General features: G+C 44.3%; 1 protein-coding gene across 1 annotated transcript; it reads left to right on the forward strand.

Annotated features, from left to right (window-relative positions):
• Positions 1–3,441: 3,441 nt before the first annotated feature.
• Rdh12 (retinol dehydrogenase 12) lies at positions 3,442–15,746 on the forward strand. The gene is made up of 7 exons (XM_032908769.1): positions 3,442–3,623; positions 5,414–5,532; positions 5,952–6,107; positions 6,989–7,093; positions 7,898–8,107; positions 12,170–12,359; positions 15,052–15,746. The coding sequence occupies exons 1-7, from the start codon at positions 3,556–3,558 to the stop codon at positions 15,152–15,154; spliced, it is 951 nt and encodes a 316-aa protein (XP_032764660.1). The 5' UTR covers positions 3,442–3,555; the 3' UTR covers positions 15,155–15,746.
• Positions 15,747–18,476: the final 2,730 nt, after the last annotated feature.

Raw genomic sequence — 18,476 nt, forward strand, 5'->3', positions numbered from 1 at the left:
TATATTTATTTATTTATTATTTATTTATGGTATCTGTATAAATGTTTTGCCTGCCTGTATGTATGTGCACAATTTACTTCTAAAAACTTCAGCATGTATAGCATTAATCATAGCTCAATATTTTATCTAGTTTTTAATATTTATGTGAAATTGCATATAATGAAATGTAAACGTTTAAAATGTATAGTTGCCATTTGACCAATGCATAGATCCATCATGGGTCCCAGGGATTGAACCAGAGTCATCAAGTTTTGTGGCAGATGCCTTTACCCAGTGAGCCATCTCACTGGCCACTCTAAAGTCCAACCCAAATTTCTACCAGTGTAAAATATTCTTATCATCCAAGAAAGGCATTCATAAGAGGTATGGCTTTAACTTTTTTGAAAATTACATTCATTTACTAATTTATGTATGTTTTATTTTGTGTGTGTGTGTGCACTCACATTACCCAGAAAGCATGTAGAAGTTAGAAGACAACTTCAGGGAGTTGATCTGCTCCATCACATGGGTCCTGAGTATTGAATTCAGGTCATCAGACTTGGTGGCAAGTGTTTTTACCTGATGAGCATTTTGTTAGCAGGAGAAGTTTTTGACCTGTTCATGTGCACAGATCCCTGATATTGTAGGTTAATGGAGAGAGCAGAGGTAGACATAACTGAACAGTGAGAAATAAAGTTCGGGAGGTTGAAATGATTAGTTGATGACCAGCACCCCAGACCCTGTGAGATACTAGTCATTTGGTGCGGATGGTCAGCAGACTAGGTTGGCTGAACCTGCATAACATGCATGGGATCCAAATGAAACTTTGCTGTGCTCAAATCCTTTCACTATCACACCTATGAGAGCTGTGACTCAGCATTAGAGAGTGCAGTTAGCATTGGCGAGGCTCTGTGTTCACTCTGTAGCATCAGAACCAAAATCTCATACCAGGATTCTCTCATATGCCAGACAACCTGAAGGACAGACAGTGTTTCCCACATGGAGGTGTTTGTACCCCACAGTGGACAGTTGACAATGTCAGGAGACATTTTTGGTTGTCATTTTGGGAGTAGTGCATAGGCGGTTTACTGAATGGAGCCCAGAAATCCTGCTAAACACTTTGTAGTGCACAGAACAGTCTTTTACCTTTTTATAACCCCAGTGGCAATGGCTACAGGTTAAAGGTATGCTATCTATAGGAGGAAGTCAATCACATTGTGCCCTCAAAGCAATTTTTTTAGAAAGTAGAGGTGCTATTTTACCTTTAAGGTCAAGAAGAGAGGAAAGGAGACCCAGTGGTGGTCAAGAGCATGCACTGCTATTGCAGAAGACCCTAGTTTAACTCCCAGCACCTACACTGAGTAGCTTGCAACTGTAAATGACTCCTGTACCTGAGAGATTTGAAGCCTGCCTCTGTGGACACCTGCATTCACAGGCATATATCTCCCCAACACATACTTTAAAACCAAATCTAAAAGGATGAAGAAAGAGGAACGCATTATTGAATAAACAAGACACAAGCAGGTCTGGTGGCATTGCACACCTTTAATCCTTGGGATACAGAGGTAGTCTGATCTCTGTGAATATGAGGTCAGCCTGGTCTAGCACCAGGCCAACCAGGGCTATCTGGTAAGACCTTGATTCAAAACAACCTCCCCCTACCAACACATACAAACTAAAACCCCCACCACTACCACCAGTACCCCAAATTCTTTCATTTTGATATTGTTTTGAATAGGGATGGAGGGGAGGCAGCAAACTGCTTGTGACAAGAAATGAACACATTGTTGTACAAAAGATCTTTTAGGGAAACCATGGGGGGGGTCATGCTAGGCTCCCACGTTTCTCATCTGGAGACCAGCATATATCATTTGAGGATAAAAAGAGGGGGAGAGAAGGAAAGGAAGAAAAGGAAGAAAAGGGAGAGGCATTTACAATTTTCACATTTGCTCTGATTCTGTGAGCTCTGTTCTTAGGACAGTGGTGACATCAGCCACAGGCATGTGACTCCACTTGACAAATCACCACCAAAGGTGAACTCAGAGAGTAGCTTCTCCTTGGCTCTGTATAATAGAGCATGACCTCCATAGGCCCCCCTGCTGTGTCATCTTCTGAGTCTGACTAACCTGTGAATCATCTGAGGTGAGTGGCCTGAGTGTCCAAGTGGGGACTTGCAAGTGAAAATTAATCACTCCCATTGGATAATCCAGTAAACTGAGGTAGCAGAAAGACTTGATAACTTGCCCAGGACCATAGAGCTTGAAGGATGATGAGCTGAGATTTGAACCAGGAATTTTAGTCTAGCTCGAGAATACGTAAACACTACATACCCTTCCCTTGACATGTCATCGGGTGTGTCAACTTCATCGAAGCGTAACATAGAGCATACACGGAAAATGCCCAAATCAAAAGCATCTGACCCAATGAATTTTCATGGCGAGCATACCTGTGCACTACCACGAAGATCAAAGATCAGCTCGCAGTCAGCCCCACAGGGACCGTCAGCCTCTTCATCCTATGTCTTCAATGTATCCATTTATCGTTATTGTTTATTTAATTGTGTGTATATAGGTGAGTGCAGGGACGCACAGGACCAGCACATGTATCACTTGGGGAGTTGGCTGGGGGACCCAGGATCTGAACTCAGGTCATTGTGCCCGTTTGCTATCGCTGATACCTGTTGAGCCGTTTTTCTCTGCCCTATTTACTGATTTTGGGGTTCGTAGGGACATGCATATGGAAACTAGAGAACAGTTTTTCAGGGGTCAGGTCACTCCTTTTATCTTCTTTCCGAGGCAAGGTAGGAAAGCGAGTACCTCTTGAGTCTACGGCAGTTCTACGTCCTCGAGGCTACCTGACCTTGAGTCCCAGTTTTCATCTTGAATTAAGATTGCTGTGGTTACAGATGGCAGCCACTCTTCTGGCCTGAGCTGCCACATCTGACCTCTACACCGGTTCTGGGGATTGGACTCATATTGACGGGCTGGCATGGAGAGTGCTTTGACCCTCTTAGCCATTTCTCTGACTATCTCTCGTCCATTTTTAATCATGCTCATTTCAAGCATCATTAGAACTTAGAAAAAAATTTTTTTTGTTTCCATGCTTGCTTTTTTGTTTGTTTTGTTTTGACACCGTTTATTATGTTGTTGGGCTGGTCTTGAACTTGTATGCTCAAGTGATCATTCTGCTTTAGCTTCACAAATAAGTTGATTATAAGACTTTGTCACTAATGTGTGGCTTTTATGAAGACTGCTGATCATTGTTAACATGTTCTATCTTGAAAATGGAGTGTTGCGGGGGACTCTAGTTTTGCCAAATTCTCTCTGCCACTATAAGGCGAAGATCTTTCCTAAAGCCCCACCCCTCCAGGACTACATCTCCCATGAGGCTATGCTCTGGTGGCTCTCGGATTTAAGTAAGATTCTGAGCACTGCTTAAGCCAGCCAGTTGCTGAGTGCCCTGGAGTGAGAGGAGCCTAGAGTCAACAGAAGCTGCCAGGAATTGGAGCCAGAGAAGGATCCTCCGGCCAAGTTGAGAGTGGAAGCTGCAGAGGCAGCAACTAAGGCGGTTGACAAGATGCTGGTTATCTTGGTACTGCTCACGTCCTTCTTCTCGATCTTGTACCTGGCGACTCCATCCATCAGGTTTGTCTTAATCCAGCAACTCAAAGATACTTTATGAAGCTGGTTTCGACTGCTAAAAGAAGAGTGAGGGGAGGCAGCGAAGGCAAGCTTAGGGCATTAAAAACAGGAAAGGAGGGGTTATGGATGCCTCTGCGGAAAATGAGAAGGAAGCACCTGGGTGGGAGAGGGTGGGGCTGGTTTGAATTCGGATGCAAAGAGAAGGCGGAGTAGATGACCGGGCTCTTTCCCCTGATTCCTTTGGGTTTCTCTGACACTTTCCTCTTCTTTTCTGTCCCTAGGTTGACTGTCCTGGGTCTTTCCCCTGATTCCTTTGGGTTTCTCTGACACTTTCCTTTTCTTTTCTGTCCCTAGGTTGACTGTCCTGGCTCTTTCCCCTGATTCCTTTGGGTTTCTCTGACACTTTCCTTTTCTTTTCTGTCCCTAGGTAAGACGGGTGTCGTGGGGACTTCATCTTTTAAGGGACTCATTGTCAAGTAGTAGGCATCTGGGAAGGAAACACCCTCTCTTTCCTTGATACTTCTCTCAGTAAATGTTTTGGAAATGACTCTTTCACTGGGGATTTATGGAGGTGTCAAGAAATGACTATTCTGCGTGAAGAATTTAAAATCTGTTGATGATTAGGAAGGTTATGAGCCAGATGTGGTTGTGCATGCCTTTAATCCCAGCACTGAGGAAGCAGAGGCAGAGAGATCTCTGAGTTAGAGGACAGCATGGTCTACAGAGCCAGATCCAGGACAGCCAGGGCTACACAGAGAGATCCTGTCTTTGAACACTGAGGACAGAGTGTCAAAGTGTCATACCTGGTCCTGGCCACCCTTAGAAATGACTTGAACATCTTTGGGCTTCAGGGTTTTTTGTTTGCTTGTTTGTTTTTGTAATGTAGAAGTAATACTGAAATGGCTGGGGAAATTAATGTAAATGGCATATGGGAAGATACTATGTATGGAAGATGTGGAAAGGTAGTGAATGTAGAGTCAATCTAGCATGGGGTAGACTGAGAATAGAAAGTGTCTAGTCTGGGATAGATATTGTGGAGAAAATCAAGCCTGGGAGAGACCTCATGAATGTAGTAAGTGTCTAGCTTGGACTAAATATTGAGTATAGAAAGTCTAGCCTAGGCTAGACAGTTGGTATAGAAGGTATTGAGAAAAGATAGTGTATAGAAAGTATCCAGTGTCTGTCAGCCAATGTTCAGGAAGCATTCTAGATTCTCTGGTCTTGTTTTCAACAAGAAAGTTTTCTCTGTGTGCCAATGGCCTAAATAAAATCCTTAACAAAGTGCCAGAAAGACTTTCGGGATGCTCACTCTCTAAAGAGGCAGCTGAGGTGCGGTAGTTATGTGTCAGCCCAGATGCTGTTTGCTAGTTCTTGTGGTAACTATTGGAGATGTAGGGCTCAGGACCATTGAATCCTCTAATGTGTCTCACCCATGTGATTTTAATGTGGGTCAGAGGAGGAAGCTGACCCATGGGAGTCTAGAGATTAGACTGATATCTTTTTTATCTGACAAGGAAGGTCCGCATTGGCTCTGGCTCAGGAGCACTTTCTCTGCTTGCCCAAGTGACTATTTTTAGCTTCTGGACATATGACCTTTCAATTCTTATCTATGAGCTGGCCACTACCTTTTCCAACCAAATGGTAGCCCATACAAATTAACTTCTAAAGATGATAAAGTCTTATGACTCCAGGTTATGGACCTGTCTCTTTGGATTATTGTGGCCTTACTTCTTTTATGCATCTCAGCATGAGATTGGGGAAATGGTGGATGACTTTCCTCCCTTTGGTGACAGGAAGTTCTTTGCTGGTGGAGTTTGTACAACGAAGGTGCAGATCCCAGGGAAGGTAGTGGTCATCACAGGTGCCAACACAGGCATTGGCAAGGAGACAGCCAGAGAGCTTGCTCGAAGAGGTGAGTCCTTTTCTTCTGTCTCTGCAGGACCATACCCCCTGCCCTCTTCACTGTGGTTCTGTCTTAATTTCCTTGTCTTTCCTTCCTGGCTTGGAGGCTGTGATGGGAATTTAAGGAAAGTGGAACCCATGTCTAATGTGACAATAACTTATTCTGACTTTCAACATAGTTCCTTTCCTTCCTGCATCTTCCCTATTTCAGAAAGTGGGGAGAAGTATTTCAGAAAGTAAGTCTCTGTAATATTGGTCATTATTGGTAGTTATTCTAAGGTAGATACTAAGCAGAGTTAACTATTAGAGGGTTCTCGGCCCCACTGTGAGAATTTGGAGGTGACAATATGGCCACTCCACTGCCGTGGGGACAGCTTTGAGTATGTTCCTGTACCTCTGTACATATTGCCCTGCTTACTCTGGTCCCAGGAGCACGAGTGTACATCGCGTGTCGAGATGTGCTGAAGGGAGAATCTGCTGCCAGTGAAATCCGAGCCGACACCAAGAACTCCCAGGTGCTGGTGCGGAAACTGGACCTCTCTGACACCAAATCCATCCGAGCCTTTGCTGAGGGCTTCCTAGCAGGTAAGGTTCCAGTGAGTAGCCAGGAAGGCAGGAAACTAAGTGAGGGACGGTTGCTCCACCCAGGACGTTTATGGCCCTTGCGTCATATCCGTGATCCCACTGGGCAGGTTTAGCTACATAAACCAGCAGGACAGGGATTTGGCAAAGGGATGGCGGGTGGACAAGCTGAGCAGGATCCTTATCGGCGTTTTGCTCCACAACGGGAATCTTGGAGGTATCGCCTCCATGTCTGAGCTTGTGCCTTAGCATAGGGTGTGGCCCGATTCTGCTCTTTTCTTTCATCCAGAAAATCAACCTTCTGCGGGTACGGGCACTAGATGAGTTTGTGCCATTGTCAAAAGGCTCCCGTGTCTTGGGAAATTACCAACCCATACCGAAAACTACAGCTCCCTGAGGGACGAGGTTTAGGTGTGCCTTGTTTTGGTTCTTTTTTTTTTTTTTTTTTTTTGGTTTTTTTTTTTCGGAGCTGGGGACTGAACCCAGGGCCTTGCGCTTCCTAGGCAAGCGCTCTACCACTGAGCCAAATCCCCAACCCCCGGTGTGCCTTGTTTTATCGCGTCTTCCCAGGGCCGATCATGCCGGCCTGCTCCAGAGTTGGCGTTAGTATGCATTGGCTGTATAAATGAACAAATGGTGTTCAGAAAAGATAAAATTAGAAACCCAGTGACAACGGAGAGTCCATATCACACAGACAGGTCTGGATGGGGATAATTACTGACTTCTGAGCCAATACCTTATCTTGGAAGACAGGAGAAAGATGAGCATTATCCTTGCCCAGCAAAGTGTATTCATAGATGAAAGCCCCAGTGAACACTTGGGACAGTGACAGGTGGATAGAAGATGCCCGGCTAGTCATGGGTCTCCTTGATTGTTCTCAACAGAGGAGAAGAAGCTTCATATTTTGATCAATAATGCAGGCGTGATGATGTGTCCATATTCTAAGACAGTAGATGGCTTTGAAACCCACTTTGGAGTCAACCACCTGGGTAAGTATCTTTGGGTGACTAACAAGTGGGTGACAACTTACCTTGTTCTTTGTAGGAAGATGGCCCTGCACCAGGGTTCAGGGTCTCCATGGGTCCTCATAGAGCCTCATAGACTCCTCACAGGATTCCCCCTACACTAGACACATTGCTAAGCAGTCAAAAACGTGACTTTGTGCATTCTGTCCAGAAGTCCCATCTTGGAAGATGCTATGGAGAAAAAAAAATGTCATCCTTGGATGGGGCAGTGGCAATGCAGGGCTTGTTGGGCAGGGTCAACCTGTGGGTACTCAGGAATCTGGATTTGGCAGGGAAAGTACCATCCATATGAGAACTGAAACAAGCCTTGGGCTGCTCTTTGGTAAGTGAACCCTGAGAAGTTGACACACAAGGTAAATAGGTGTTCAGAGTTTCCAGTGAAGGTTCCTTCTAGTCAGGGGAGCATATGTCATATTCTTGGATCCTAAGCAAATATTATTTTCCCTGACTACTCTAGCTTTCTTCCTGCATGAGTGTGAGGACCCATGGTTGTGCAGAGATGCTGGAGGCTAGCAGATGGGTATATATAACAATAGGTACCTGAATATAGGTTAGATCTTGTCTTACTGCAGTCTGTCTTTGTCCCTTGCTTTGGAGAATGGACTACCCTAGAGTAAGTGACCAGTTAGCACTGAGTGACTCGATGTGTCACACTTTACTCACACTCGGAAGGCAGAGAGCTGATCTGGAAGTGCTGTCATTGGTTCCCCGTATCCTGAGCCTCGGGTCCTTCTGCCCTTGAGCTTTTCCTTTTGGGTTGCTTTGCAGGCCACTTCCTTCTTACATACCTGCTTTTGGGGCGGCTGAAGGAGTCTGCTCCTGCACGGGTGATAAACCTATCCTCAGTGGCCCACCTCGGTGGCAAGATCCGTTTCCATGACCTCCAAAGCAAGAAGCGATACTGCAGTGGTTTCGCCTATAGTCACAGCAAGCTGGCCAACGTGCTTTTCACCCGAGAGCTGGCCAAGCGGCTCCAAGGTAAGCGTGGAGAAATGATAAAATATTTTTAAAAATTATAAAAATAGTATCAGTATGTATACAGTATGTATTATATTATATATTTAATTTTTAAATTATAAAAAGTAAGTATTTTATTATATTTAAATAATAGATAATAAAATAATAAAATAAATATTTTATTTATTTTTTATTATTTTAAACCAGAGCAGAATCCTCGGTCCAGATTATAGGTTCATAGAAACTTCTGGAACCAGGCTGTTGAACATATGATTTTTTTTAGTAGTCTTCCGTATAGTCCAGGAAATGATAACTGTGCTTTTTTTCTCTGAATAAATGAATTTATTGGGTAATAACAAGCAAAAATAAAAGAATAAATAGCAAGTAGCAGGTAGAAGCAGCTGACAGACTCTAAACATTATCAAATTGTTTAGATCTACAACATCTACAAGGGGCAACTGGAGTCACTGAATTGAGAGAACAAACAAAAGACAACACCCCACGTCAGGGTCTTCAGACATCTAGCACCGGTTAGCTGAGGAAGCCCCTTTGTGGCAGTCAGTTGGAGTTCTGACTGAGAAAACTGGGCAGAGCTCAGAACGACCTCCAAATAAAAGACAAGCATCCTCAGTCAAACACAACCATCAAAGCAGGCACCTTCAACGTCCAGCAGAAGCCAGCTATTGAGACGCTGGAACCCCCCATTTAGCTTTTTCTCCATGGATGAATTTCCAGTAGCTGAGCTTCTCCATCCCTGTTCCTTCTCTAGGCATTATTATTATTATTATTATTATTATTATTATTATTATTGGATAGACAACAGTAAGTGAGCTCTCTGCTTTTAGTCTAGAGCTCTTCCTCCTGTGTGCCTCTCGCTGAATTCTGCTAAGCTCCAATGGGGTCCTTGCCTACCATCGGGGAGCTAGGGCTGGATTCTAGGATCCTGGGCCCGAGTTCTTGCTCTTCCAGATATGAAAGCTATGCATATATAAACCTGTTCCTTTAACTTCCCCAACTGCCTCCTCAGCTGTAACGTGATTAATAATTATAATTATTACTAACTCTGCACCTCCCTGGAGTCTAGGTAAGCTATGACCTCTGGTGTCTCTGAGTCTGGGGGAACGACTTGACATTGTGAATAATTCAGAATTTGGGAAGAATAGTCTGTATCAGAACGCCAAGGCAGAAGAATAGGACAATCAGGGCAGTGAATGGCAATGACAAGGAGCTTTGTGTGCCTGTCACTGTGCGAGCCTCAAACTGATAATAGCGCTCATGAGGTTAGCACTATTATTTTCCGCCCTCTACAAATGAAGGGAGAGGTGCATCTGTAAGGAATTTGTTCAGGTAAGTTCTGAGAGCTCTCACTCTGGAATCTAGCACTGTTTCCTCTGTGCGAGGCCTTGGTCTGCAGCCGACTAGCTATGACTGTGGGTGATGTATTAGGTTTCTCTGCATTTCAGCTTCCTTAGGACATGAGCATCTTAATGTTACCTACTGCATATGCCTCCTTTTAGAATGGAGATGTGACCGGCCTCTGCCCGCTGCTTGACAAGTCTTCCTACCTCTGATTAGTTGAGCAGGAAGGCGCTATTCTAAAAAGGAGAAGCAGAGGGTGGCACAGAATTGTTTGACCTTGGTGGCAGGTGACTCCTGTGTGTTGGGTAGAGGTGATATCAGAGGAAGAGGCAATCTTTCACCATCAGATGATCAGGAGCTTTGGCCAGACCTTTGGACACATATTGAGGCAGTGAGGGGCTAGGTGCTCAGACTACATGTCGAAATGGATTAATAAGGAACTTTGTGACTTGGCCCACGACCCTCCCCCACAATGTCCTCCAGGTCAATTGAGGATAATGTTTCTTTAATTAAGCAGCCCGATGACAGTCCACACCAAGCCAGTGTAGTCTTTAAGTTTATTGTCCCATAGTGGCACCTTTCTCAAACAGCCAAGGCTGCATTTATAACCTGACTTATCGTCCAAATATCAACAGAAATGGCGCCATTTGTCTCAACATTCTGAGACTGCAGCAGTCTCCTGCTTGAGTTATTTCCCAAGTTACTTTGCCCATTTTGTCCACTGCAAAGTGATCCAAACAAACGTGCCCCGTGTCCTAATTGACAAAACAAACAAGTGTTGCAGACGAGAGTGCATCCTAGGAACAGACTCTGAAAGGCCATGGAATGTCACCTTAAACCCAGAAGAACCTGCAGGAACCAAGTCTAAACCGCTGTTCCTGTGTTGATTTTCTTATCCCTGTCAGACCTTGCCTTCATTTTATTTTCTCCCAGCTTTGGACAATAACTACTTTCTAAAATAGTAACAAGTGAAAAGTTGTCCGAGACTGATACATTTTTTTAAATAGAATGCGTGTATTATGTGGCTAGTATTTTCACTTTAATTTGGTTGTGATACTCTGTTGTCACATCAAAGGAAGCGAAGGCATTCTAGCTGTGTCTCTTCTCCTTTTAGGCATCCACTGTGTTCATAACTGATGGGGCTGCAGAACTGGTATTGAATTTACAGTATCGTTAGAAGAGAATGTGTGATACAGGTTACACATGCCAGTAAAGGAATTGCTTGCTCTTACTTTCCAGAGCGTGGAAACTGAAAGTCAAGCACTTTCTTCCTTCTAAGTTAGAATCTCAGAACCTGTATACTTTTCATTTCAATTGCTGGGAGGCATTGGAGTTATTAGCCCATCTTCCTTCACACAGTTTAATATCTCACCGACTGACTGATGCAAGCTGTTAGTGGCTGATTGCTCCAATGATAACTCTGCTAGTAATTGATTTACTTTCCTTCAGTAAAGTTGTATAAACTAAACAAAACTATAAAGGAAATGGGATAACACAGGGAAAGTGCATAGTGTGGTCTCGTAGGTTAAAAAGTACAGCCAACAAAGTGGTACCAGAATTGCGTTGGGGCAGCATAATGTCCCATAATTCCCACCAGCACCCCTCCATCCACACCTCATAAATGCTCTTGCCCCTACTCCCAACCTTTCAAGCAGATTGCTGTCCCAAAGCTTCTCCCATAGAAATGGCAAAGATACTGCTATTAATGATTAATGCTACTAGTTCGCACGTGTTTTTATGGGTAGTATGTGAGCCCTCATATAAGATGACACTGAAATAGGACTCTGGCTTTGGAGCATAGAGAGCTCTTTCTTGGAGGGGTTAATTCATTACTAGGCAGGGTAATAAAGCCTTTTGAAACCTAGTCTTTTATGTCCCAAGTCCCTTCTTTTTTAATTAATTTATTTATTTTACATCCCAACCACAGTTTCCCCTCCCTCCTCTCCTCCCAGAACCCCCCCGCCCTGCATTCCGTTCTTCTTTCACTTCTCCTTAGAAAAGGGCAGGCCTCTTGTGGATATTGAACAGCCATGGCGTATCAAGTTGCAGCAACACTAGACACCGCCTCTTCCATTAAGAGTTTACAAGGCACCCAGTCGGAGGAAAGGGTTCCAAAGGCAGGCAACTGAGTCAGAGATAGCGCCTGTTCCCACCATTAGGAGCCTACAAGACGATACGAGCTGCACAACTATAACATAGGCAAGGAGGGCCCAGGTTAGTCCCACGCAGGCTCCCTCATTGGCTGTTCAGTCTTTGTGAGCCCTATGAGCCCAGGTTAGTTGATTCTGTGGGTTTTCTTATGCCTTTGACCTATAATTTGTTCTGCCTACAAGGCATGCTAGGGTAAAGATTGCCCAGAAGTTGTGGAAGTGGCCAACAAATGATTCGTCCAGCTTGAAACCCATGCTTTGAGAGGGAGCCCACCCAGGCTGGATAGCCCAGAGACCTAGGATAGAATCAAATAGGACTGGCAGTGGCAAAAAAATAAAGTCAATAAAATGATTCTTGGTGATATTCTGCTGTACTCAAAGATTGGTGCCTAGCCTAGTTGCCATCAGAGAGGCTTTACCCAACAACGGGTGGAAACAGATGCAGCAGAGACCCACAGCCAAGCATTAGGCAGAGCTGGGGGAATTATGTGGAAGGAGGAGGCAAAGGGCTGTAGGAGCCGGAGGGACTCCTACAAAGTGTGTCCCTAGCCTTACTGTATCCTCTTTGTCCTAGGGACCGGAGTCACGGCCTATGTGGTTCACCCAGGTTGCGTCCTGTCTGAGATCACCAGGCACTCCTTCCTGCTGTGCCTGTTGTGGCGCCTCCTCTCGCCCTTCTTCAAGTCCACTTGGCAGGGGGCTCAGACCAGCCTGCACTGCGCCCTGGAGGAGGGCCTGGAGCCCCTGAGCGGAAAGTACTTCAGGTAGGAAGGAGCTGGCAGTGCCCCGCATGCTCGCGAATTACGGTACCCCAGGAGCTTTGCACCAATCAGACTCCTCCTGCCTGCCGACGAAATCCACGCTTGGGTTAGGCCTGCAAATCAGCGGCAGTGAGTTTTCCAAAGGCACTCAAGTCAGAAAGAATTGCTTTCCTAGTTTGGTTTTGTTTCAGTGTGAAAACATCTCTGTGAGCGGCGCTGCTTTCTGAAAGCCTTCCCCTGTTGGTTGTACTATAACAAGGATGTTAGCCGGCCCTCTGGATATTTTTTCTCTTGAAGGCTCGGCCGACTTGACAATTGGATTCTTTGGCATCATAAAATGCTAGCAGGGGGGTCATATCTACCAAGTGGGAACCCTCCCACTCAGTGTTGTTAGGACTGGCTTTGCCTGTTGGTGTGTAGGGATAGACATTTGGGTACCACATGTAAATACGACTCCACAGGCAGCCAGAGCTTCCAAATAAGGAATCCAAGATAAAGGCTCCGTTCCTTTTCATGATTTAGCCCAGCCCAGTTTGCTCTGCTGTCCTTTGCTAAGCAAGGCACCGTTTATTAAGTGAGGCAATGAGAGTAGGCTTAGTGTCTGCTGCAGGGGAATGGCTGAGCGACCACAGCCAATACTGCTCGAACCTTTGGACTGTGTTTGTCTCTTGACTAAGTGTGTTGTGTGCCTTGACTGATGCAGTCATCTCCAGCTGCCTCTGGGGTTAGAGGATCGTGCCACCACCGTCCACCTCGTGATTTACTTTAGAGGCAGTTTCTCACTATGCAGTCCCGTCTAGCCTCAAATTTAGGATTCTCCTGTCTCAGTCTTCTGAGCACTAGGATTACAGCTGTGTCCCAGCATGCCTCACTTCTTTTTCTTTTTAAAATGTGGCCACTGGAAATTTCAAATTCTGTATGTGGCTCCTGTTTCGGGTTTGCAACTTTTGTTGTCCTCGTGTTTTATTTCTTTGAGCCAGTCTGTGATCCTGGGCATCCTGGAACTCACTATATAGACCAGGCAGACCTGGAACTCAGAGATCTGCCTGCCTCTGCCTCCTGGTTGGCAAGTGCTGGGATTAAAGGTGTGCACCACCGCGCCTGGCATGCATTCCCTGTTTATTGAGCAAATCTACCCCACAATCTGAGTGTTTATATCATTGCCTTATGAGTGTGACAGATTTAATTAATAAGGGATTTTCATGATGCAATGTTATAAACAAACAAACCATAAAATACAAAACTGTGTGTTCTGGAGGCACAGCATAAGAGTCCTTACTGCCCTGGCGGAGGACTCCAGTTCAGTCCTCAGCACCAGATGTCTTACAACTGCTTGTAACTTTGGCTCCAGGGCATCTGAAACCCTCTTCTTGCCTCTACAGGGACCTGCTCACATGCAAAAACCTTCACAACAGACACACATAGATACATATAACTACAAATAAAATCTTTAAAAAACCCATGAGAACATTTGTTACAAATACATAGTGAATAGTTTACATAGACCAGTCAGTGCCTAGTAACAGTTACTCCAAGGGAGTTTGAGGAAGAACCAGGCAAGGCCTGAAAGAGGACTGCAGCTGCTCCTTCTAGACACTTCCTTATCATTCAAAATGTTTAGAAGAACATACATTTATTTGCTGTCTATCTAGTTAAAATACATTTTAATAAAAGAAAGACTTCCCCAAACTAAATACACGATTCTGCTTTTGAATAAAAGGAAAAAAATATACATAAACTTATGTATATCTCTAGATAAACAAACAAGGCTTAAAAAAGGCAGTCAAAGGGTAGGCTTTTCTTTTCTACCAGAATCATAATTTTCAAACATCATATACAAGTTTTATAAGTATAAAAGATAGAAGCGTGCCCCATGGGGTGTTCTCTCTTCCTTATTCCTCCCAGCCTCACTCCCTCTGCCCACTTTAAAACAGGAGTGTGCTTAAATAGGTTCCACTGGGCACAAATCACTCTGGTTGGAATTCAGAGTTTCTCTAAACCTAGGCAGAAAGTAACCATGGTGTTATCTATGACCTTTGCAGGTATGTTCATATCACATCGAATTATTGAAGATAATTTCATAATGTCTCCTTTGCTCACAATTACTTTGAGGCAGCATTCATCCATCTGGTATTATATCCTGTTGCAGACTATAGTAAGGAAAAGCCTATGTATTGCTAGTTTGTTTAAGTATTTATGCATATGTGTATGCATTTTTAAAAGATTTTTTCCAACTATGTGTGTATATGTGAACATATGTATGTGTGTGAGGCCATGGAGGCCAGAGAGGATATTGTATCCCCTGGAACTAGAGTTACCGGTGGTCATAAGCTGCTTGACATTGTGCCAGGAATCAAACCCAGCTCCTCTGGAAGAGCAGCAAACACTTTTAGCTCCCCACTCATCTCTCCAGCCCCTATATTTTGGTTTGTCAAGACGGTTTAATTGTAGCCCAGGATTGGCTCAAAGTCACTCTGGAGCCAAGGATGGTTTTGAACTCCCAGTCTTCCTGCCTCTGCTTCCCAAGGGCCAGGATTATTTAGGCTATGCCTCCACACCTTATACTTAAGAATTCATTTCAGTGTAGTTTCTTTAAGTCCAGTGCACGTATTTTATATCATTAGAAATCTATTCTGAGGAAGGTGTTCCACAAGGGCCAGTTTTCATTCTAACATTCACCTTCTCTGCCTACCAGTGACTGCAAGAGGACGTGGGTATCCCCAAGGGCCCGGAACAAGAAAACAGCTGAGCGCTTGTGGAATGTCAGCTGTGAGCTTCTAGGAATCCAATGGGAATAGTTGGCCTGAAGACCAGGGCCTTTTCAGGCCTAATCCATGCCAGAAAAAAAGGGGACCAAAGAGAAGGCTGACCGGAAAGGATTATCCTCCTGGCTTGCTGCTGCTGTAACTCCTGCCTACTAAGAAACTTCTGGAGCCCTTTATACACATGTTTTTGTGAGGCAGGGTTGTAGGACAGGATGATACTCATACTTCTAGATGGTTCTCAAAGGATTAGAGAATCCACAGCTCTCTTGGGCAAGAGGCTGAACATGGGGGTGGTGGAGGATCCTGAGAAGTTGGATCGGTTACCTCTCCAGGACCACTGATGTGAGCTTACACGCTCATAGGAGCAACCAGCATACACATTTCTATACCCTCAAACTCTAGCTTGGCCTCTTTTTCCTTGAAATGAAATGCTAGTCACAACCCTGGAGTCTTGACCAACTCAGGAAGAAGTAGCTCATTTTGGCCAAACTTCATTTCTTCTTTTGAGCATCCCGGAGCCACTCATGAAGCTGGGCCCTTCCCATTTTTCACCATGTAAATTTTTTCCCCTAAACCATTCTCTTTACCTCAATTTTTAGAGAAATAAAGATTTGTGTTTATCTCATTGCCTTGTGTCTTCCCTCAGAGAGAAATGGAAGAGAGGAAACCAGTCTGTTAGTCCAATGAGTCATGTGTCACCCTACTCAGCCACTCCACCCGTACATCCAGAACTTTCTCACAATCCTGTGTGTGGACACAAAGTAAGCTGACCAGGCTGGGTATTCAGTCAGGTCTCTCTCAATGCCAGTATTTTATTATGAGAAGTGAGACGGTTGGCTTAAAGTACAGAGCCATTCAGCTCCACTGTGGATTATGACCAGATAGATTTGACATATAAATACAAAAAAAATCAAGACTCTACCTATCCACCTCCCTAAACATGGCTCTCATTCCCTCTGCCTCCCCTCTCTGTGGTATAGCCCTCATGACTACATGAGGTCATGAAGGTCATCCAGAAGAGGTGGGCAGATGTGCCCAATGTCATAACACTTGGGCCCAAGAAACAAACTTCATTGGTCCCAGATCTGAGGCATTCAAAGGGCATCTGTTGATAAATGTTCTCGTCAATAAAACATAGCTTTTAAATTTCATTAGTATATGTTAATTGTTCAAAATATGGCTTTAATTATGACATTTTCACACATGTGGATGTAGTACTTTGATCATATTTATCTCCATTATTCACAGTTATCTTCTTGCCCCTGGAAATAACCTTTCTCCTGAGAGGCTCTGCTAGAGCCTGACTAATACAGAGGCAAATGCTCGAAGCTAACCACTGGACTGAGAATGGGGTCCCCAATGGAGGAGTTAGAGAAAGGACTGAAAGAGCTGAAGGGGTTTGCAACCCCATAAGAATAATAACAATATCAACTAACCAGATACCCCAGAGCTCCCAGGGACTAAACCACCATCCCAAGAGTACACAGGGATGGACCCATGGCTCCAGCTGCATATGTAGCAGAGGATGGCATCAATGGGAGGAAAGGCCCTTGGTTCTATCAAGGCTCGATGCCCCAGTGTAGGGGAATGTCAGGGCATGGAGGTTGGAGGGAGTGGGTGGGTGGGTGGGGATCACCCTCATGGCAGCTTCCAACAGTCTATAACTTCACTTCCAGGGCATCTGATGTCCTCTTCTGGTTTCCATGGGCACCAGGCATGTGCATGATACATAGACATCCATGCAGGCAAAACACCCATACACATGAATATAGTAAATAAAATCTTAAAAAAGTCAGTGACTCCATTGCTCCTTAAGTCCTTGAGTTCTCCATCTGGTGTTCTGTGTGGAGCAGGAAAGTGAGACCATGGGCACCAGTCGTTACAGACCTGTCTGATTTATAAAGTATCATGTACTCATCTTATAAAATGTATTTTTCTTGCTTTCTTCTTTTTTTTTTTTTTTTCAGAGCTGGGGACCGAACCCAGGGCCTTGCACTTGCTAGGCAAGTGCTCTACCACTGAGCTAAATCCCCAACCCCTTTTTTCTTGCTTTCTTATCAACACCTTTTCGGTTTTGATTTAAACATGTTTCATTCTGTCCATTTTCTCACAAAGAATTTTTTCCTATCTCAGGAATTATTCTATATTGGTGCTTTAGTAAATGTACAATTCCTACTTACATATAGTAAATTTCATGAAGACAGAGTCCACTAGTGGTGTTACCAGGGGGTGGGGGAGTTTTTGTGAGTCATTGACCATGCTAGGGAGGGCTTTTCAGTCATGTGGTTGCCGGAGACTTACCCATGCTCCTTTGAGTAACCCCAGTAAACTCACTGGTTTACCAAGCTACACTGGAGAGGATTTCTTTGTTCTGTCATTGGTGCCCTATGCCAGGTGAATACATATGTCTGTTCACATCTTCCCAAGGAAAAAACATAAGAGAGAGGGTGAGACCAAGAAGAGCCTGTTTCCACCAGGGTAGTGCAACTATTGATATATGCTTGCCTGGGTATTAAGAGTCTAATTGCCTGGGATCTACTTTGCTAAGCCTCAGCCAAAGGCCTCTGGCAACCTAGCCTGTCGGTTTCTAAACACGTTACTCATCTGTCTTAAATTCAGACGGAATGTTTCAGTGTTCTTCGCTGTGACATGTCTTTGTGTCATGTCCACACCAGGTGTTTCCGGGTCTCCTCTCATTATTATCATTTCTTTGCTGTACTTGTTTTTGTTGCTTAGTTTTGAATGAGGAATAGGAAGGGCTCACATTTCTGGGGAAAAGGGAGAAGAGCTGTGACACGAATGCTCTCAGCTCAGGTATCCTTCTGCAAGCGTACAGCCTCAAGAGAAAGACAGGCAAACAGGTTTTTTGATATTTTTTTTTAAGCCTGAGTTATGCTCTTCTCAAATACATACAGGTGGTTCTCAAAAAAGATTCACAAACCAGTTGATAGTGAGAATATAGTTGGCTATTTTCAATCATTCTAAGAATCACAAAGTTTAAAAAATGACAACTCACTTTATAAAAGGTTTCAGTGTGCCATCTGTCTCCCATCACCTGAGCAAAAATACAACAACAACAACAAAAAAAAAAAACTATGAAATTGAGACCCTATTTCAAGAACAAAATAATCCATAAAGTTTGTGAATATCAGGGGCAAGAATGGTGGGAGTGGTAGGATGAGCAGATTCAGTGAAGGATGATGGGAGGCAGCTGACTTATTTCCCCAATGCACATATCCTCTGAGTCAGCAGTTCAGAATCATTCATTGCAGAGAATTTGCTGTGACAGGAGTACTCCCCTGCCTACTCCCCTGTCCCGGGAACTATACATTAGATATTGGTAGCCCTGGGGCTG

This window comes from Rattus rattus, chromosome 7 (assembly GCF_011064425.1).
Source record: "Rattus rattus isolate New Zealand chromosome 7, Rrattus_CSIRO_v1, whole genome shotgun sequence".
NCBI lineage: Eukaryota > Metazoa > Chordata > Mammalia > Rodentia > Muridae > Rattus > Rattus rattus.